Source organism: Podarcis muralis, chromosome Z (assembly GCF_964188315.1).
Source record: "Podarcis muralis chromosome Z, rPodMur119.hap1.1, whole genome shotgun sequence".
Classification (NCBI taxonomy): Eukaryota; Metazoa; Chordata; class Lepidosauria; order Squamata; family Lacertidae; genus Podarcis; species Podarcis muralis.
In genome coordinates this window covers 20887355-20910250 of record NC_135673.1, presented here as the reverse complement: position 1 = coordinate 20910250, position 22896 = coordinate 20887355, and the positions used below count along the sequence as shown (strand labels likewise).

The 22896-nt window shown below is 43.9% G+C and overlaps 1 protein-coding gene across 2 annotated transcripts in view; it reads right to left on the bottom strand.

The window, feature by feature from the left end:
- MSN (moesin) overlaps nucleotides 1-22896 on the bottom strand; it is a 77736-nt gene continuing 54840 nt past the window's right edge. The window contains exons 3-13 of one of the 2 annotated variants that reach the window (XM_028714863.2): nucleotides 21137-21232; nucleotides 19745-20019; nucleotides 17696-17779; nucleotides 15795-15941; nucleotides 14035-14131; nucleotides 10478-10641; nucleotides 8892-9022; nucleotides 8590-8750; nucleotides 6785-6877; nucleotides 5441-5674; nucleotides 1-3441 (exon numbers count right to left, since the gene is read on the bottom strand). In XM_028714863.2, coding sequence (XP_028570696.1) covers nucleotides 3277-3441; nucleotides 5441-5674; nucleotides 6785-6877; nucleotides 8590-8750; nucleotides 8892-9022; nucleotides 10478-10641; nucleotides 14035-14131; nucleotides 15795-15941; nucleotides 17696-17779; nucleotides 19745-20019; nucleotides 21137-21232 — 1647 coding nt within the window. In that variant the 3' untranslated portion in view covers nucleotides 1-3276. Of the gene's footprint in view, nucleotides 3442-5440; nucleotides 5675-6784; nucleotides 6878-8589; nucleotides 9023-10477; nucleotides 10642-14034; nucleotides 14132-15794; nucleotides 15942-17695; nucleotides 17780-19744; nucleotides 20020-21136; nucleotides 21233-22896 lie in introns of both variants that reach the window. The other variant, XM_077922662.1, reaches the window with a different exon arrangement.

Sequence of the window (22896 nt, the reverse complement as noted above, 5' to 3'; positions counted from 1 at the left end):
TTCAATTGACCTAAACTTTATTGGCACTGAATGAAGAGAACAGGTTGTGGACTTTAACAAAACCCCTTTGCAGGCAAGGCATCTGAGTGGCAAGGATCAACATGGCTGGCCTGCCCCACAGAGACACAGATCAACCTTACAACCCCACCTGGGAAAACTTGTGTTTTAACAAAACATGTAAAAAGGTAGACATAATTTACAGCCAAAAAAAAAAAAATCCAAAACACAAATATAAAGCCAGACACACAAAAAATGCTTAATAGGGTAACCCCCTCTCCCCCAGGATAGGATATATCCAAAGTAATAGCAAGTAAACAAGTTGGGGGGGGGGGAGTGGAGGAAGGGAAACCTCCATGAATCCCAACAAATAATTAAAAAAGTGTCTAAAAATCTCATGGTAATACTGAATGCTTCTTACATTAATTTCCTGCAAAATATCAATCTCTTTACAATACAGTATACATTTGTCCATGGAGAAGGGGGGCATTTCCCCCTCCCCCTCCACATTTCCAAGATTAATATTTTCTAATCGTGCACAGCTAGAAAAAAAGAGAATGAAATCAATACCATTAGATACCACTGGAATAATATAATACTGGTAGGATCAGGGGAGAGCTGAACCAACTACATGAGGAGTTAAGGCTTCTTGGCATAGGTTGGCTTGCTCCTTTTCTAGAAGTGAAAGGGCAGGAGGAAAAGCAACTGTGCCAGTGGAAGGTGTCAACAGAGCTCTGTGACCCAACCAGGGGCGATGCAGAGATGCTTTAACTACTTCATTAGTTCAGCACAGACCTGGGAGGCTCTGTGCTGATTTCTCTCGTGAGGATGTAGTTCTCTGAACCAAAGTGTGCCAGTAATGTGGAGGAAAACTGCCAAATTACAAGTTTGGAGCACAAAACGTTTTAAAAAGTGATTAAAAGTGATAAGGAATCACAGATTCTTCAGTTTAAGGGTAAATGAGTTGTGACAAGTTCAACTGCAGTGTGTGTGTGTGTGTGTGTGTGTGTGTGTGTGTGTGTGTGGTGTGTGTGTGTTAAAGTGTTCTAAGTAATGAGGTTGCATATTTTCAGGAGGAGGAGGAGCTGACAGTTCCTACCCTCACTTCCTAAAGGCACTATGTATATATATATATATATATATATATTTTAAAAAAAAGAGAGAGAGAGAGGAGAAAAGGGGTGCATAACAAACTCACAGAAGACATTTAGACTGTGCTATTTTGCAAGCTGAGGGAGTCTTGCCTCCTTGCAGCTAGGGCTGCCAACACCAAGCTGCCCAAAGCAGGCTGACATGGCTTTGGGACAGCTATGGGAGGTTTTTCGCTGCCCTCACTGGAGTGAATCAGAGCAGGGATGGGGAGCCTGTGCCCCTCAGATGTTGCTGGATGACAACTCCCATTGTCCTTGGAGAGCCACAGGATCCCCACCCCTGAACTGCAGCTCCTGTCTTTGTTCCACTCTCTCCACACAACTTTCCTGTTTCTAGTGGCACTGTTGCTATTAAGACACTTTGGGAGGAAAGGGGCGGACGGAGAAGATCAGAAGAGATTATGCAGTTCAGGAGTTTAGAGGTGCAGACGAGCAGGACAGCTTCTCTGCAAACAAAACTCCTTTGAAAAATAAGCTTCTTAGACTGTGGGTTGGGGGTGGGGAGACAGGCAGTCCCCAGCTGTACCTGATGCGGTCATGGCACAGGTAAAAGTGAGGTAACAAACTCTCTTGAAAAAAGGGAAGCCCTGCCAAAAATCTGGTGGCCAAAGTAGCACTAGAAGGTTCTGTCTGGACTTAGGAGGCAAATAGGAGCAACCTCCTAAAAGAAAAGTCACATAAAACTTATTTAAAAATTCTGAAAAGCAAAAGGCACTCCAAGGCAAAGAAGGAAGGAGGAGGAAGAGTTTGGATTTGATATCCTGCTTTATCACTACCCTAAGGAGTCTCAAAGAGGCTAACAGTCTCCTTTCCCTTCCTCCCCCACAACAAACACTCTGTGAGGTGCGTGGGGCTGAGAGACTTCAGAGAAGTGTGTCTAGCCCAAGGTCACCCAGCAACTGCATGTGGAGGAGCAGGGAATCAAACCCAGTTCACCAGATTATGAATCCACCGCTCTTAACCACTGCACCACACTGGCTCTCCAAAGAGATTTGGAGACAAGATCTGCTGCATTCCAACAACCAAGGCAGCAGAGACCAAGGCAGGTTTTGTGACTGTGCAAGTGGCTGGTGATGTGAAGAAGACAGGGTGCTTTTTTGCATTTGGTCACAAGTAAACATGAGGACTCTATAAAAACTTTACACCCATGGAAAAGGGTGTCATAAGGCACCGATAATGTGGGCTGTGTGTTCTACAGACCTCCCTTGAAAGGGCCAGCTGCAATGTTTCCCCACATCTGTCTTGCTCTCTGGGGTTTATGGCTGATGCACATCCTCTTCTGAACACTTAAGTTGGACTGTGCTGGTCAATATGAATGGGACAAAGTATGTTGCTGCTACCAATCCCAAACATCGTCTCCTTATTGGACAGGGATGGGGAACCTGGAGCCCTCCAGATACTGTTGAAATCTGCAATCTCTGGTGGGAATCGGTGGCCAGCAAAGTTTGGAGGCCAACAACACACGTAATTGGATATGGCAACATTTCAAGAGGGGAAAACAAAATATACTCAGATCACAACAATTATGGAATCCTGCCTCTTTCAACTGCTTAGGCATGTGCAAAGTGATAAAAAGATCAGGGTGATCCGTTTGGTCTGCTAAACCTCTGGGAATCATAAAAAGCTTTGGTCTTTCGCGCGCGTGTGGGTGGGTGGGTGGGTGGGTGGCACAAGAACATTAAATTCTGCTTCAGTAACTTTTCCTTCCAAACTTCTTCTTTTTTAATTATCAAAACTAGACAGGCTTAAAAAGTAAAGATACCCCAACACACAAGTCTCTTCAAACATTGGCTAGAGAGACTAGTGGCAGGGATGGGTCCTTGGGGGGGGTGTCACAGGACCAGCACAGATGTTTCATAAAGCTGCATGGAACAGATTTCTCTCTTCAACCCAGGTTGAGAAAAGAAAATGGGGCATCGCCATAAAAATATATATATTATTATTTTTTAAGGCACAGCTGACTAATCCTGTTTCACCCTATGTTGGATGGCAGCCTCTGCACCCAACTCTCAGACAGACTGTGGTGACTCTTCTGTAGTGGTTCCAGCACAACGCAGTTAAACACAGAAAAAAGGTGGCGGGGGAGGGAGGAAGAGTGCAGGGGAGACAGCAGAAGGCTCACAAATGATTACATGGACTCAAACTCATCAATGCGTTGCTTGGTGTTGCCCTGCCGGATCTGGCGGAGGGTCTTGTATTTGTCACGGCCCAACCTCATGTTCTCGGCATGGATCATATCATTGGCAGTCTTCTTTGTTTCGTCGCGGGCATTGGCCAGCTCGGACGTGAGAGCCTGTAGGTGCAAAACGGGAAGGGGGGAAAGACCAGTTTTAAAATGTTATTTGTTTTATTTCATAGAATTTATACACTGCTTGATTGTAAAACCCTCAAGCAGTACACAATAAAATTATAGTAAAAGCCATAAAAAGCAACATACGAAAGATAAAATCAGCAATAAATGAAAAAAATAGATCAAAACATTCATATGTTTTAGTCAAATGTGTTGCACTGTTTGGTGCAAGTGGAATCCCAGTTGCCTGAGGGCAGAGAGCCCCAGAGGGGAATGCTTCTCCGTGAAAGCCATTCACAAATCCAACAGTGGAGGAATCAAGTGACATTGCCTGAGCCAATCCAAGAACATAACAAGAGTCTGCTGGATGGGGGCAATGGTCGATCTGGTCCAGAATTGTACTCTCATTGTAGCCAACCAGATGCCTGTGGAAAATTTGCAGGGATGACCCAAGCAGAAGAACACTGAGCTTCTTTTTCCAAGGTTGAATTTTTGGGACAGTAATTGTCTTCCAGCCTAACTCACCTCACGGGGTTGTTGTGAGAATAAAATGGGGGCAGGGACCATGTATGACACATTGAGCACCTTGTCGGAAATAGAAATCCAATAAAAAATACATAGCTCTCTTCTCCTCTGGCTCCCAGCAACTGGTATTCAGAAGCATCTATATGGGGTCAGTAAATCCCAACATGGAAAGATGCTGGACCAGGTGGGCTCTGCCCCGGATGTTCTTAGGCAGGTAAAGAGCCAATAATAGCACTCAGACAGTTCTGATACTCCAAACGTCTGAAACTCTCACCCACTACTCCAATGTTTACATAGAATTTTGTAAAGGCTACTGTTTCAGTCTCATACTGAAACTCCCAGGTCAATTCATTTTACTGTAGTATTATTATTATTATTATTATTATTATTATTATTATTATTAAACTGGAAGTCACCCTCAATGTTTTATTGAAATGCAGGGTGAAAATATTTTGTTAGAAAGAAGCCAAGATAAACTGCAGATGTGTCTGTACAATGGGGACTGGATCCTTCAGCTCTGTTGTGACAGGGCCTAAAATAGCATTTTGCCAGAAGAAGGTGTAGAGGCCAGCTGGCCAAAGAGACAGATGCATTTCCACCTGGCCCTTTTATTAACTTTATTGTGAAAGCCATCTGAAAATATTTACTGCTGGGAACAAAGTGGGAACTTAAGTGCAAGCACTGGATGTTACAAGAGACACATAGCCTCCTGCCAAAAACAGAAGCCTGGGACATTTCTCTTCCTGTTTCCCACAATGTGCCAACAAATAAAAATCCATGTTATGATGAGATATTATGGTTGATCAAACTTCCTGCCCCAATCCACCGGGCTGCCAGGATGGGGGAACCAAGTGTGCTGATGAAGCATCTTTTACTACCAAGGTTTATGGGAAAGACATCATGGTATTAGCTATGCTACTCTTGTACCACCTGTAGGTGGATCAAGCCCTTAACAACCTGGGACCAGGTTACCTGGGAGATGGCATTGCCCTCTTTATGGCCACTCAACCACTTGCTTCATTCTGTGCAACTGGCACTATTACAACTGCCACATAATACCCATTCTGAATTTGTAAGAAATCAGTATTTCAGCGCGGCAGCACCTGCACTTTGGAACCCCCTGCCTATTGATGACAGCCAGGCACTTTTGCTGTACTTTTTCTGGCACCTGCTAAAATACTCAGGCATCTAGAAAGTTAGCTTGTTTTTATGTTTATTGTTGTCCTTCATGTTTTGAATGTTTCAAATAATTGTTTTTACAGCCCCCACCCCCCCGCAAAAAAATATTGTTTGTCTTTTTGGTAAATGGCTTTGAGCCTCGCCCCTACCCCCCGTACAATCAAGCAATACATAACATTTATGACGTAAATAATAATAATAAATAGGTGGTGCTAGACATTTGAGGGAAGCGGGTCTCAGCCCCACACCCTGCCCACCAGCCACACTCCCCCTCAAAGTAGCGTTGGCCCCACATTACCTTCAAGTGCTTCTGGACCCGCTCGTTCTTCTCTGCCTCCGTAGTCCGCTGCTCCTCGCTCCGGTCCTTGGCGGAGGCATGTGCCCTCAGCTCTGCGCTGGCCTCAGCAGCATTTTCATCCTGCTCATCATCATGTTCGTTCTCAGACTGCATTGGTTCTGGAACATGCTGGGTGACCATGGCTGACTTCAACTCCTCTTTAGTCTTCTCTAGGTCTTCCTGGACCATCTGGGCCTGAGGGAGAATATCAACCCACCAATGGGTTAGTGGAGCTGGCGTTTGTCCACAGACAGATTTCCAGGTCATGTGACCTGCACAACTAAGCTGCTTCTGGCACAACGGAACACCATGATGGAAGCCAGAGCACACGGAAAAGCCATTTGCCTTCCAGCCACAGCGGTACCTATTTATCTACTTGCACTGGTGTGCTTTCGAACTGCTAGGTTGGCAGGAGCTGGGACAGAGCAACGGGAACTCACCCCGTTGTGCAGATTTGAACCGCTGACCTTCTGATCAGCAAGCCCAAGACACTCAGTGCTTTAGACCACAGAGCCACCCACGTGCTTATATATAAAGACTCAATTTCTCAATGAATACATTATCTTGTGGTCTGCCCTCTCCAGTTCTCATCATATACGTAAGCTTAGCATTGCACACTATGTCCAAGGTTTTAATTTAGCATTCTCTCAAGAAGGTTGTTCTCATTTTTGTCGAATTCTGACAAATCATAATTCTAGCACCACTTAAGAGATTCTGCATTAATTCGGTGTCATCCTGGTGCATCTGAGAAAGCCAGTGTGGTGTAGTGGTTAGAGTGCTGGGCTATGAACTGGGAGACCAGGGTTTGAATCCCCAGTCAGTCAAGAAACCTACTGGGTGACCTTGGGCTAGTCACTGCCCCTCAAGTCTAACCTACCTCACAGGGTTGTTGTGAGGATAAAATCAGGAGGGGAGAACCACGTACACCACCTTTTGTTCTTTGGCAGAAACAATGGTATATAAATGCAATAAATATCTAAATAAAATCAGGTCAGACCAATGGGCCAAAGGTTCCCTCATTGTTGTTCTAGAGCAAGAGTCAAAGTCATACATCACAGATTATCATGCATGTACTGGAGAGGGCCATGTCTATTTTACACAAGTTAAATGCACATTTGCTGCAACACTGACATTGTGGAGGGTGGACAACACGCCTTGTAGGCAGGATCCCCTGCCTCTCTGTGCAAATAGGATGTCTTTACTTTTCCCCATCACTGGAACAAGGGGAAATGGGATGGTCACTCCTAGGCACAGGAGAGGAAGGAAATTGCTTGTTTCAAGACAGGACCAAGACACCCCACTCACTTTCTGCTGCCACTGCACAGCCTCGCTCTCCTTCTTCTGCCGAGCCAGTTCCAGCTGCAAGATCCTATTGGTGAGCTCCATCATTTCAGACGACTGCAGGAATTAGCAGAAGATCACAAGTAAAGTAGGTGACCAGGCTCCTAAAATGCTACATTGCCCCACTACTCCCCAATCTGGCCCTTGCTCAGCTATAAGGTATAAAGTGTACCTTCCACACCCCTGCTGTGATCTTGGGATGCAGCTAAGAAAACTAATACAAAAATCAGATTTGTGAGTGTGCACGATTCTTCAAGAGAAAAACCCTGGTATACACACATACCACCCTAAGAGAATTACAGTTCCAAGGTCTCCTTTGGGGAGGGAATAACTATTAAACCAGTTTAAGCCTGCAGTGGAGCCTGGTTTCCTCTAGATAAGGGGTCACCAACCTACGGCCCAGCGGCCGGATAAGGCCTGAGGGACTCGTTTATCTGGCCTGCAGCTACCCCTGCCACCGCCGGCCGGTCTTACCAGCTTGTGCGCATGCACACGGGCCTCCTCCGACCCAGATGTGCACCATTTGCACACGCTCCCCCACCCTCCGCGCAATCATTGCTGGAGACACCGGCCCGAGGCAAGGAAAACTTGGAGACCCCTGCTCTAGATCAGTGGTTCCTAGACCTCTTCAGCCCACCACCCACTTCCCCTGCTCTCCCTATAAAAAGCATTATTGAGAATAGTGATTTGCATGACCCACTAAGAAAGATCATAACACAGCAAAATTCAAAGCAGTAATAAAATTACACATAGAATCCAGTTAAAACTATTTAGTTAAACTGATTCAACAAAACTGATGGACTTATCCAGTGGTGCCAACTTTCCAGAGTTTAATAGTAATTCACACCTCCAGTATGCTTCCCCCTTTGCCTCTAAATGCCCCCCCCCCCCCCCCCGGAATCCCACCAGCCTCCAGGGTTAGAGTCAACAGCTTTTGGACTAATGGCAAGTCTAACTCAGTACAAATAGCGGCCATTTCCTGCCTTTATGAGGACCCAGCTGCTGGTTAAATTATTTATTAATACTTGACCACCCTGGAAAGGCTTAGCAGATCTAATTTTTATATTCTAGAATAAATAATTCCTGTTGATGTGATGAACAACAGCGCCTATTCTACATTGGAATTTAAAATGTGTCAGCATTATCAACATTGTTTATTAATTTGGACTACCACATTATGTATTGAAATGAACTGATAATGGGCAGTTGTATCAATATGCATGTTTCTCTAGTGTGTTGTGAGCCACTTTGGGGTCATTTAAATGAAACAGCAGCATACAACATGCAACTTAGGAACTCCCTGCCTACTGACACAACGGGCATTCACTGCACTCTTTTCAGTGCCTCTAAAACCATTTTTGATTGGCCAAACCTACCCAGATAGGTAAAACACGGGCATATTTTTATATGTTTTCAGTTTATCACTGATTTTAATTTAAAAAAAATGTTTTAAGTAATTGGTTTCACTGATAACTTTATCATTTTCTTTCTGCAAACCGCTTTGGGTTTGCTTTTTTTTTTTTTACAGTCAATGTGGTATATAAACTTTATGAAATAAAATAACTTAGCTGCTATTGCTGGGGGTTGAACTAGATTACCCCTTTGGGTGCCTTTCCAACTCTACAATTCTATATAATTCAATAAACACAATGACTTCCTAAGAAACCCAGAAGGGTCTGGCTGCTAGATCAGACCACTAAGCCCTCCCCATCCAGCATCCTGTTCTCGCAGTGGCCAACGCAGGCGACGCTTTTGGAGAGCCAGCCTACCAGCTGCTCCTGGGTCTTCTTCTGGTCATTGGAGGCCTTCAGCAAGGCTTCTTTTGCCTCTTCAGCTTCCTGACGCTCCTTCGCCAGCTTCTCTGCTTCTTCCTGAGCTCGCTTCCTTTCTTGCTCCAACTCTAGTGCCTTGCGGGTCTGCTCTTCCAGTTCTAAAGAGAGAGAGAGAGAGAGAGAGAGAGAGAGAGAGAGAGAGAGAGAGAGAGGTCTACAACTTGCCCACCAACTCTGTAAATCAGCACCAAGCTCCCCTTCCCACCACCTGCAAGGTGGGCACCAGAAGCTTCCCCTACCTAGCTGAGCTTTCTTTGTCTGCTCTTCAATCTGCCTGAGCCGTTCCATCAGCTCCTCCTTCTCGCGTTCAATCTTTTCCTTCTCCTTCTCTGCCAGCTCCCTCTTCTTCTTCTCATTCTCCAGCAGGGCTCTAGGCAGGGAGGAAATGTGAAGGATAACACAAAGTTCAACCCCCACCTGGCTGACAGATTTCCAGTTCTCTCTTGTGCAACAAAACTCTTAGTTGAGGCATTCTCGTTTTGCATCAAAAGTTTTTCAGTCATCGGCAATCAATATTTTGTTTTTAGCGTAAATTAAAAGAAAAGTAATTTTCTAAACTTTTAATGCTGATGCTGCACTCGTTTGCTCAAGCGGGCGCCTTCTGTGCCAACGTTTAAACACTAGCCAAAAACTTTTCTGTACTGCCAGGCCTATGCCGGAAATTAAGAATACATCCTTCCACAATGGTTAATTGGTGTCTTGGTTTTTAAAAAAATCTTTTTAATGGTTTTAGTTGTATAATTTTATATTTTTATTGCTGCAAACCACTTTGATATATGTGATACAGCAATATGCACATTTTTAAAAATAAACAAACGAGCCTCCATCAGAACAGGAGTGGGGCAGGATCCAGCCAGTGGGCTGGTTCCTGAGCTTCCCCCACCCCTGCAGGTTATTTTACAAGTGGGCAGGGCCACCCAGCTGTCAATCACCCGATATCACAACACCACCACATTCTTCCTTTGCGGAGGTAGCTTGAGCTGCACCCACAGAGCAGCATCCTTTGCACCCAATGCAAACAGATATTTAGGCCTAGGAGTTAAGCACCACCGTTTGGCTGCACAATGGAATCCCCAACTTGGAACTCCAAAGCACAGCCAATCCCACCAGGGCCTGCTGTGACTGCCAATCAGCTGATGAACACAGACAGCAAGGCCTGCTTGCTAAGGAACAATCCACAGCATTTTAAGGCTTCCAAACGTTCCTTTGCAGCTTCTTCTCTACTTGCCCCACACCTATAAGGCAAACGAGTGTGGTGTTAGGAAAACAGACTTCTAAGCTGAATTGTGACCCATGTTAAGCCTATTTGACCTATCAGCTGGAGCTTTCTCCCGCTGCTATATCCTTCTCCCTGCAGCTACAGGGAAATGCTGTTCACATATGTTACGGGATAGACCCATTACACAGAAAAACCATACACTTTGCATGCAGTAGGAGTCAGAGTCCAACAGAATCCAGAGAGCCACAGTTTCTCCATACCAATGTGAAACTAAGAAAAGACTGCTGGATCAGACCAAAGGGGACCCATCTAGTCCAGCATCCTGTTCCCACAGAAGCCCCAATAGGAAACCCACAAGCAGGATCTGAGCGCTTCCACCCTCCCTTGTGGTTTCCAGGGGGCGTAGGCCTCTTCTACTATATTCCAGCTGCAGCATTTGCCTATGGAAAGAACACATGCCACACCCCAACCACTAAACTCCAATCTTGCCACAACTTTTCCTACAGAAGATGGCCATGACTAAGACACTGTGCACCAGCGTTCGGGAACCAGTTATGTCAGCATTTGGCACTCTGTTCAGAGGCGTTTGCATTCAGTTGAACGCACCTCTCCATCTGTTTTTGATGCTTCTCCTCTCGGGCTTGAGCCTTCATCTGCTGCACCTCAATTGTGTCTGGCTTACGCCGACGCATGTAGAGCTCATGGTTCCCCATGCAAAGAGCCAGAATACGCTTGTTAATCCTTAGCCGTGGGGCATAGAATACAAAGTCCTTTGAAAGAAAGATGAAAAATAAAGAATGAATCATGGATGCACCTGCGTCACTTCCCTTTCTTCTCCAGTAGTAGCTAATGCCTCAAGTACATGCAAAATAGCATCCAATTAATTAGGCAATTTCCCCCATGCAAAAAGACAAAAGGAGCAAAAAAGAGCTAAATGGTTGTTCAGCAACCTTTAGCTTCAATGAGTCAGGAAGCTGGAAATCTGGATAGGAATTTACCGTATTTTCCCCTCTATAACACGCAGATTTTTTCTCCTAAAAAGGAAGGGGAAATGTCTGTGCGTGTTATAGAGCGAATGTGTGGTCCCTGGAGCCAAAAAATCAAGCAAAAGTCAAATCGCGAGTCACGGAGAAGGGAAACCTGAAAAGAGGAAGTGGCAGCTTTCCTGCATTCTGCCTCAGGGTCTTACTGCCCACCCTCCTCTGTTTCGTTGCTGTGATTGCTGAAACGGAACAAAGAGCAGGGAAAGCCCCTCCCCTCCAGGCAAGCAGAGTGTCGTTCTTTCTAATTCCTCTCTGTGCTCCGGTGCTGCTGGGGGAGAGGGAGAGAGAGTGGGGGAGGGAGAGGGAGAGTGGGGGAGGGAGAAGGAGAGAGAGGGGGGGGAGGGAGAGAGAGGGGGAGGGAGGGAGGGAGGGAGGGAGAGAGAGAGAGAGAGAGAGAGAGAGAGAGAGAGAGAGAGATGGCTGGCTTGGGGGGGAACTTTTGCCTTTCTTTCCTCCCACCCGTTAAATCCCTCTCCAGCATTCTTAGCCAGCTGCTTCTCTGCACACCCCTCTCATGTCCCTTCTTTGTTTTTCCTTCGCTCCCCACTTAAAATGTGGTTACAAAGCATAGATCAACATGGATCCTCAGGATCTTTGCATTGGGTCACCCCAAATTCACCATCAGATCACATAGCATGTCCATGGCTACAGCCTGCACCAAAAAAATCACGCACCCACTGTTGCCTGGGGCTGCAATGGTGCAAAAACGTGGTTAAAAAGCACGGATCCACATGGATCCTCAGGATCTTTGCATTGGGTCACCCCAAATTCACCATCAGATCACATAGCATGTCCATGGCTACAGCCCGCACCCAAAAAATCACGCACCCACTGTTGCCTGGGGCTGCAATGGTGCAAAAACGTGGTTACAAAGCATGGATCCACAGGAATTCTCAGGATTTTTGCATTGGGTCACCCCAAATTCACCATCAGATCACATGTCTGTGGCCACAGCATGAAGCACAAAAATGATACATCCACTGTTTCATTCAGAATGTTTTTCCCCTTCTTTTCCTCCTCTAAAAACGATGTGCGTGTTATGGTCAGGTGCGTGTTATAGAGCGAAAAATACGGTAAATCTGAAAGATGGCCTTTAAATAAACCTCACTCGAATATTAGTGGAGCATGTCTACATTGTGTTTCTGTTGAAATGTTGCACACAACCAGCTTTGAGTGTTGTCTAAAAACCAAACATTAACACAATAAAATATCCCATTACTGGAAAAAGAAAAGCACAACCAATTAATACGTTATCAGATTGAAGTAGCAGAAGTAAGTGAACTTTTCGCTAATCAACAGAAACCACCATCAAGCCACCCCCCCCCCCCATTCTGCACTATTGGTGCCCCAGGCAGAAAATCCCAGGCACAACCCTTGCCTCTGAAAAAGAGGGGATGCAGAGCAGGGCTTCTACCGCAGGTAGAAAGAACAGTGACTGTACACACACATAGCCTTAGAATCTGAAAGTCACCAGTAAGCACTTTAAACTGGGTTTGGGAGCAAACAGCCAGCAGCAGAATTAGAATGGGAAAGCTGAGCTGCAACTCACCTTGTCAAAGAGGCAGGCCACAAACCCGCTTCTGAGCTGTCTTCAAAAGACATGCCCCAACCCAACCCAGAGGTGTTGAACGACTCATTTTTTTTTTTACTAAGACAAAATCCCGAAGAGGAACAGACACCCCATCTGATAGAGAGTACATGTTCAACTCTGCAGCAGAGAGACCCCAGAACTTCAGTCCCAAAGCCTCAACATTTTGGCATTGGCTACTACCAAAAACAAAACAAAACAAAACACACACACACACACACACACACACACACACACACACACACACGTGTGCTCCCAGGAAAGGAGGGAATTCAGAATGCTTTTATGTCATCTGGTAGGACTTTATTTCCTATACTTTGGACTTATATGTGCAACACTCACCAGTCACACCAGCTTAGGAAATACGGATGTCTTTGTTTTAATGGTGCCTCTCGCTATTTCTTTCTCTTATTATCTACTGTTTGCTTGCTTTGCATATGGTAGGAGATAATATCCTACAACTGCACTTTTGAGTTCTTAGTAATGGTAATAAATAATTATTTAAAACAAACAAATTCTACCAATCAGCTACTTGTTGAAGAAAAGGGGGAGGTAGCTCTGTATGCAAACCCTGGATATGCTGAAGCTATAACCAAGGGATCCCATTAAATCAAATCAAATCAAATCATACACCCCCATAAAGAAAAAAGGCTTTGGAAGAATTCCGTGCATCCAGACAAGGCATTTAAGTGCCAGGAACCATTCATCTTTGCAGCGATATTGCTGTTACTTACACACAGCAAGGTTCACCTCTTCCAGAGTGAGCTGTCTCACCGCAGGAAAACTGTTCTCATGAAAATGAAGGGAAGACCTTTTTTGGCACAATTGCTGACCCAGAAAAACAAAGCAGATGTCCAGGAACCAGTTAATCTAAAGAGTCCTGAAGCACTTCTGCTACCAGAAAGACAAGAGCAATCCAGAGATCTCAATGGTGTTGAATTGAACAGAGTTTGAGGGTTCGCTGCTCACTCAGCCCAGCAGATGAAAACAAATGTACAACTTCTCTCTAGCTTTTGTTTCAAACACCCGATGAATTTACCTCATCTTTGGAAGAAGAAGACACTTGACTAACCACAATGGGCTTTTATGTTCTATCACTAAACTACCAAGTGGAAAACTCTTCACATAAATGACTGTTTGAAAAGCTCTTCGTTCCTTAGAGTGCCCTTCGTTCCTTAGAGTGCCCATCAAACCAGCTGTATACCCAGTTGTGTGAGGTTTATTGCAGCCCTCTGCAATCTGCTGAGCTCCACACATTTTAGACTGCAACTACTACCAGTCCCAGCCAGTTTGAGCACAGTAAAACAAACAAACAAACAAACAAACAAACAAACAAACAAACAAACTGGGAGTCACTTGTTTATGAAAATCTAAATGTTCATTCTGTCACCAGGGGATTTCCCATCACAACCAACTGGCTTTTTTGGTTATGTAGATAGAGCAAAATAGAACAACCCCAAATTACTGATTTTCAATTAAATATTTGAATAGATTATTAACTAAAATATTTTAAACTACAAATTAAATCTTACTGGGGCTTTCTTGTCAATGGGCTTGATAACAAACTTCTTATCATTGAATGAAATGTTTCTAATCTCACTCCAAGGGAATCCGATTTTTGGTGTTAACCTGAAAAAGATGAAAGAAAGGATTTAATGTTTCAAAAGCTGAGCCCATTGGAATACTTTGGCAGTTAAACAACCTGACTACACTGATGTGGCACAAATGCTTTTCCATCACTGAGACAAAAGAGGTAATGTTGTTCAGAATTTACAAAACCAGATACACTGAATTTATGTAAGATTTGCACAGAATGCAATGTAAGTGGCTTGGACAGTGGCTTGTCCAAATTGCCCAAAGCAACATACTAAATCTTAGGCCTCAAAAGGATACAGGATTTGGAGCCTGGAGAAAATATACACAATCTTAAATGCAACTCAGGCTATTAGGTGAGTGCAGACCCATTCCATGTGATTTCCATCTTATATGAAGACACTTACTGAGGAACTGGTGCCTATACAGTGGTACCTCGGGTTACATACGCTTCAGGTTACATACACTTCAGGTTACAGACTCCGCTAACCTGGCTAACCTGGCCTTTTTACACAGTGCATTTTGCGTTACATTGCAGAAAGGGGACACCCAAAAGAAGCTTGCACCAGTTTGGTCCACAAGGTTTGGAGGTCCCTGCAGTTACCTGCTTTGTTAATACTTTGTTAATTAAAATCAGTGCCTAGAGGAAATATATAGGGCACATGCACAGGGCACCACAGGAAGACTCAAGCATGTAAACTACTACAGAAAATAAACTCCCACTTCTTTCTGGGATCACTTGCCCTATGTAACCTGATAAAAATACTTCCTTAAATTCAAAGGATCAATTGAATTGGGAGTATGAAAGCAAGACATAATCATGGAGCATCTCTCAGGCTCAAGAAAGTCCAGATGTTGCTGGACTACAACTCTCATCACCAACTCTGTTGTCGCAGATGAGCCCCATCAGGCCTCCTCTCCCCTCAATGGCGCAGCCATTCCCTCAGGCTGCTTCAGTGGGAGATAAGCCCAGTTCCAACAAGCACCTCCGCCTACCACTGAACTATGTAGGCTGGTCATTATAGGAACAATTGCTTGAGAACTGGTATGGGAGATTTCCACCCTGCTCCCTTTCCTCCCTATCCCCTTTTCCTTGTGTGCCATTTAAAAGAAAGAAAGAAAAAGATTGTAAGTCTGTGGGAGATGACTGCCTTGTTTTAATCAGTGGCATGTAAGCCATTCTCAGAGCCATTTTGGCTGAAGAGTAGGGTACAAATGCTCTAAATAAACACAATAAATAAATAAATCATCTCTGGCCCCATGTCACGCTATCTAGAATGGATGGTGCTTGGGATTCAAGCCTTCCCATACCCAATCTCAGGTTCCAATCCCAAATAAAATTTCTGGGAAATAAACACCCACCCATCAAATTGGGATATAAATATTACACCACATTATCTCTCCCACTAAATAAAGACTCTCCCTAGGAGACTAAGGCTTTGCATTTAGTCCCCTATGATGGATCCAGCAAAAGCTTTTAGCTGTCATAGATAAAGAGGATATGAACTGCACAAGGTGGGGACTGACATGAAAGAACTGCTGCTGTGATGGTTTTCTGTGAGCCTCCTGAAAACATCTAGGTAGCCAGCTGGCAAATGCTAGAAGAAGGTTGCTGGACTTAGATGCACTGATGCCTGATGCAACAGATGGCCCTCTTCCCTCCCAGTCCCCATGCAAGTTTGAAGGACAGTCTTGTTACCTGTCATTGTGCTCATAAATGTTGAGTCCAAGGGCATCGACTCCCAACCAAAGTTCTGAGCCCTTCTTGTTCTTAATACTGAAGTAGTTCACACCATACATCTCCAGATCTTGTGCAATTTTCAGATATTCCAAGATGGCATCTTCTCTAAAAGTACACAAGAGAATGGATTTTTAATACAATCTTCGCAAAGCTCAGCAGAGTTTAAAAGTAGTTCAAAACACAACACTTCTGACCTCCTGTAAATACAATGATGGGTTTTTCCAACCAAGCCTCCAAGCATATTTTTAAACTACGAAGAGGTAACAAGTTGTCTATATCGACAGCATCCCTTCCAGAGGTTGTCACGCCCCACCCAGTCCCACTCAACACAGTCTCAAGGGTTACAAGTGATGGATTTTGTAATCATCATCAGGAGGCGAAAGGAGAGCTATAGGTTAGCAATTCTTTGTCAAATCATTACTGCATTAATACTATTGCAATGCCCAAAGATCTACCAAAGCTATTATAAGGTTTTTCTATGGAAAAGGGGGCCAATATATTCCGGCAGCCTCCCAGGTCTTTGCTGCAAAAATATTAACACAACTGACATATGGCTCTCAGATCTGCAGCTTCTTAAACCTTGCTCCCTTAGAATCATTCCAAACTAAGTTCTATCACTGCCTGTTAGGGATCCCTTCTTGTGTGTCTAAACATAGCTGTCCGCCTGGAGGTCTGGCAAATCCCTGTTAGTGCTCGGATATGGATTCTGAAGATCCATTATTGGTTAAAACTTATCTTTTTCCCTGTTGGGTTGGCACCCTTAACCCTACTAGATTCCTACCAATCCAAATGGAAAGCTACACTGCATGAAAAGCTAAGAGGCTTGGGGTTTTCCCCACACACCCTGATAGTTGTAGGTTATGAGAAAGCTAGAGCAATAATCCGCCAATGAATTTGGGAAGTGGAACTGCAATGCCACATGAGCAGGATGAATAAACACCCAGCAATAAAAGATAATGGGAGAGGATTTACCCCAGCCAATAATTTGTCAAAATTACAAATACCTAAATACAGACAGCCATTTACCCTTGCTAGATTCAACGTGCTGCCATCTGCCTTATTGCAGGGCAGATTCGAGGGTAAACCATACGCGGAATGAGTCTGCCCCTGCGGCTTGATGGAGGTAGAAACTGTCTCTCATGCCTTGTTACACTGCAGTTTCTACAGGGATATACACTCGGTATTTATTACCCCTGCTATGCAAAAATCTTCAAATGAATCCGAACTTCAATGTCTAAAATCACTGGTAGAAGTGTGCATGCACACGAAAGCTCATACCAAGAACTAACTTAGTTGGTCTTTAAGGTGCTACTGGAAGGAATTTTTTTTGTTTTGACACTGGTAGATGACAAGGATCCTGAGATCACATTGTTGTTGTTTAGTTGTTTAGTCATGTCCAACTCTTTGTGACCCCATGGACCAGAGCACTCCTGTCTTTGAGATCACGTTAAGGGTAGACAAATTCTGTGTGATTGCCATAAAACTTAGGGAACAAGCTGTGCTATCATAATGATTAAGGCCTTAAATGATAATTTTAGGTTGTATGTCAGTGACTAAGTTTTAATTTTATTTTTTTTAACTGTTGCTATATCTGTATTGTCCCTGTTATATCAGTATTGTCCCTGTTAATATCCCTGCATTGTCCCTAATTGCAAATTCAAATGTATCCCTATTGTGTTTTATGACTTCCTTGATATTGTATGTGGGCTGGAACTGGTCTGTGACTGAAATAATAAAATTCATTCATTACTGCATTGACTTCTGTGACGCACTTTGAATATTTAAAGATGAAGCTATATTATGAACAAAAGATGCTCTTATACAACACAAACCAATTATTTCTATAATTTCAGCCTTACCTGAGCATTCCTCGATGTTCTTCATGCCACACTTGGATCCTTTCCTCCCATTGATCCTTGTTAAGTTTGTGCTGCTCCAAAACCCTAGGAAGCAAAGAACAGCAAAGCACATCAGGAGATAAGCAGCTTCCATACATGTAAAACTGTGGCAAAGGAAGCTTGTGGGGAATTTATTTTTCAAACTTCCTCTATCTGTACAGAGGAAAATGTAGTCCCCTAAGCTCAATCAGTGGTCTGAGAGTTGTTCTCTGGTGCTTCTACCTAATACAAAGGTGGGGAACCGGATGCAGTCAGTCAGCCAGATCCTTATTTCCCTTAGGAGATAAGGGCCAAATTGCACATGTTGGTGGGGGCCTGGTCATCTGTCAATCATCTGAGAGCCCCACATTTGGAATATTGTGTACATGTACACTTTTGGTCTCCTCATCTCAAAAAGGATAATGCAGAGTAGGAAAGCGCTCAGAATAGGGCAACTAAAATGATCAAGGGGATGGAGTGACTCCCCTTTGAAGAAATGTTGCAATGTCTGAGACAGTTCAGAGAAAAGGCAAGTAAGAGGCGACATGACACATGTTTATAAAAGTATGCATGACATGGAGAAAGTGGAGAGAGGAAACTCACAGACATCCAAAGAAGATGAATGTTGGAAGATGCAGTACAGGTAAAAGAAAGGGCTTCTCTTCAAGCAGTACAGAGAAACTATGGAACACACTCCCACAGGAGGCAGTAATGGCCACCAATCTAGATGGCTTTAAAAGAGGACTGGGCAAATTAATGGATAGAAATAAGGTTATTGAGGGCTACTGGCCATGATGCTCTGCCTTCACAGTTGGAGGCAGTGATGCTTCTGAATCCCGGCTGCTGGAAACCACAGGAGAGGAGAGTGTGGCTGTTGTGCTTGAATGTGGCAACCCCACAGTGCTGTTATTCCATGGGAGTCTGAAGTCAGTGCTGACAGGCAGTTTTGTGAGCAAGCAAGGCAAGTCCTTCTCTTGAACCTCCCATGCCTGCTCAATGATTGGATGGAGAGGGAGTGCTTGTTCAACCTTGGAGGAAGCTTTGGAGTCTGAATGAGAAGGTGCTAAGCTATCTTTTTCTGCTGCTTCTATATTTCCCAATCTCTCTTGTTTTTTGCCAGCAAGGCTTGGGAAGAGAATTCTACCCAAGCAGGAAATACAAGACCCCTGATTTTCCTTAGCTCTGCCACACTGCAGCACAAATTAGAGAAACACGGTCTCTACGGCAGAGAGGTGAGAGTGGGGAACTCTTAGCAATGACTGAGAAAGGCCCAGCTAGTACACTAATGTTTGCCTCCATTGTAGGAGGTGGTGTGCCTCTGAATATGTTGTTAAGGAACATGAGCAGAAGAAGTTGCTGTTGTGTCTTGCTTGTGTGCTTCCTATCAACATCTGGTGACGGTGGTAAACAGTACACTGGCTGAAATGGGCCTTTGGACTGATCCAGCAGGACTCTTCTTATGCCCCCCTGGATTTAAGAACTTAAGAGGAGCCTGCTGGATCAGGCCAAAGACCCACCTATAGTTCAGTGGCCAACCAGATGCCCCCAAGGGAAAGCAGGACCTAAGCACAAGTACCACACCCTCCCCTCCTGTAGTTTCTAGCACCTGGTATTCAGAAGCATTGCTGCCTAGAACTAGAGGAAGAGCATAAAAAAATGTGGCTAACAGCCATCTGTAGCCCTCTCCTTCATTTAAATGAGCATTTTCTGTTTCCACACAAATAGAAATGTGACTACAGAAGGCAATTATGTGTAACAACATGAATGAGGCATAGACCAGAGATAGACAGATAGGTCTATCCCCAGCTGGAGCAACTTACGAACATCTTGTGGGGAGCAGACAGGACTGAGTCACTCTTAGGCTAGCAGCTGATTGTCTTTACACTGAGATCACCAGTCACTTATGGAAGTTAACACACTGCACCTTTTTTTACTGCCATTTAGATCCACTGGAAGAATATGAATGGTGAAAGTCACAAGGAAGTAGTACACTTCCCATAAGGCTAGAAGCATGTGTCAAATTTGACCTACCTTAGAGGAAGCAGTTTGTCGCCAGTAAGGTAACCAGGGTTGTGCACCTCCTTGTTGAAGTCACCATATTTGGACTGGACAGCATAGGAAGCCAGCAGGACGGCAGTTTCTGGGGGACAGTAGATGTCATCGTTCAGGATGCCCTCCTTCACTTGGAGGAAGAACAGGCGCTGGGTTATGTCCTGGATCAGCTCTTCTGCCACATCCTCTGGGTAGAATTTGGCACGGAATTTGAAAAGCAGCGGGCTCTCTTTGCGGACATCCTGCGCTGTTACCTGCAGCAAATTGGTAACAAGGTCTAGATCAGTGGTTCCCAAACCTTTTCAGGCCACATTCATACACACGGGCCATAAACTCAAGCCCAGTGCCCACCCCATAAAAAGTGTTATTCAGAATAGTGGTTTAAATAAGACAGTAGCACGTTTCAAAACAGTAATGATTCACTGCACATTAATCAGAATCCATCAAAACTGTTTAGTTTAATTAATTCAACAAAATTGATTAACTTGATCCGGCAACACTAATTTTCAGAGTCTGGTAGTAATTTAGCAATAGTCTTAGACACCAGATTTAGTAACTACTTAACTGTTCAGCAAATTCTTAATGCATTGGGTGATAACAGTTTCCCAAATGTCTGAATTAAAGTTACTTAGGAGGAGTCTTAGATCATCAACTCCAGTGCCCCCTAGATAATCCCACCTCCCCCTGGGGGCGATACTGTTCCCTATGAGAACATTTGTAGAATGACACTTTCATCCAACTATTGTACATTCAATGAACGACCACTTTTGTGATGGCTCTGTACAGCTATTGTTATTGTAGATATTACTTTTTCTTTTCTCATTTTTTATATCTAATTCACTTGTAACTGAAAATCATCAAAAACATGTTTTTTACAAATAGAACATACCCAGACCTTTTCTTCCTAATAAAGTCAGGGTTCAAGAGTATTTATCCTGAGACTGCAACTCCTGTTAAGTTAAGGCAGCAATTTCTTGGTGCAACCTGGTATATTTTTTTTAAAAAAAAATTGCTGGGGTTTCTCCTACTGCTCTGGAGAAACACTAAAAAAAGAAAAATAAAGAAACTGCTGCTTCTCAAAAAAGTGGGACCCTGTCTTTTTGTGGGTGAGGCAGCAAGCAAACAGGTATGTCTATAATTATATTTATTTATATCTTCCCTTTCCTCTGACTGGGATTCAAGGCAGCTAACACGAATTAAAATGACTCCGATAATATACAGAAAGCTTAGCTACATAGATGATAGATAGATAGATAATGACAGTTTAAAAAGTCATTAAGCTCTAATATAATTAAAACAATATAAAAAAGGAAATCTATTAAAATGCAGACAATAAAACAAAGGATGACATATGCCCACATCAGTAATTACCTTTTTGTTGAGTTTCAGCCATGTAGAGAAGCCCTTGGTATCCTGGTACTGGAGTCCAAAAAACCAAACCTCTCTCAGACCTATTGTTTTCACAACCTGTTTGGGAAAACCAAAGAGAAAGGTACTTTTTAAGCAAAAGTTACAGGTGGTTGTATTTGAGCTCAAATGTGGCCTAGGAAAGGTGTTACATATCTCCAGGAACACCCAGTGGCATAAAAACAGGGGAAAGGTCAACAAAGGAAAGAAAGTGCTTACCAGTGAAACCCCACATTAAGATCCAGTGGTGAAGATTTTAAAAGCAAAAACAAACATTTTAACTTTTGCTTCCCCCCTCGCTCCAGAAACACTATTGCCCATTCTCCCCCTCCTGTTCCATAAGCTCATCCCCGGCACCCCCTACCCTGTAAGAAACATTATTCAGAATAGCGGCTTGCACGAACCATTAACAACACGATAAAATTCAAAATAGTAACAATGAATTGCACATTTATTTAAAATCCAATTTAAACTGTTTAGTTTAAGTGATTCAGCAAAACTTATGAACATGATCCAGTGATGCCAGCTCTTCAAAGTCTGACAGACAAATATCGGGGGGGACGAGGGAAAAGACAAGAAAGCCTTATAAAATGTTGCTGTCTTAAAGCACAAAACTCTAATTGCATTAAGAAAGGCACACATAATCATTCAAGTTATGGTGTGTTTATAGATGCTAAGAGCCTGTTTTCTTCTTAGGGGTAAGGCACATTAGCTCTAACAGCATTGAGGCCAAGAATTCATAGGCCTCCAAGAAAACCAAGAAAAATGTAACTCTCTCATCAGCTTGAATGTCTAGTGCCTGTTTTTCAACTGATGATGTTAAGAGGCCCTAAAATCCTCTTGTAAGAAGCAAATCTCGGGGGGGGGGGGGGAGGACACCTTCTGTTATATTTTACACTATCCAATATGGTCTAGTTTTTTTTAGCTGTTCTTATACCAAGACTTTTACTTACTGATTACATTTCTAGCCCTACTTATTTCCTCCAAGGAGCTCAAGGTGGTGTACCTGGTTGTCTTTCTCCCCATTTTATCCTCACAAACAACCCTGTGAGGTAGCCCCGCTGCTCCATGTTTGGGGGGCGGGCGGGTATCACACACTGGCTCAGAGCAACAAAATAAGCCTCCCTAACTGCACCCCCTCTCAACAGCCCACACAGATTACACAGCCTTTTCCCCAAGGCAAATGGATGACTCTGGGCCTACATCACAGCTTAGTTGTGGGGAGTAAGGGGTGGGGGGAGAACCATCTATTCCACCTTGAGCTTCTTGAAGGAAGAGGTGGGACAGAATCAAAATAGGGAATTCAGCCCTCTCATACTTTTGAGGGATTGGCAGGCCTGATTTATAGGAGTGTGGGAGAGGAGCAGGCAGAACTTGTATGGACCTGTCAAACTAGTTCCTCAAAACCACCTTTCACATGAATAGTGATCACTACAATGGTGTAGTGAATTCTGAAGTGTAACTGTTCTTCATGACAACCCCCACAGAATTTAAAGGGACCCCATGGGTCATCTAGTCCAACCCCCTTGCAGTGCAGGAATCACAACTAAAGAGAAATGCATTTTTTACCAACGTATGCATTATAGCTGCAGAACCAAGGCAGTTTTCTTTTCTCACACCCTTGATTAGCATCCCACCTGATGGAAGAGTTCTGGTGGACTCAAAAGCTTGCTGGTTTATTTTGGGTCACATTTTGGCTAAAGAGACACTGGAATCTTTCCCTC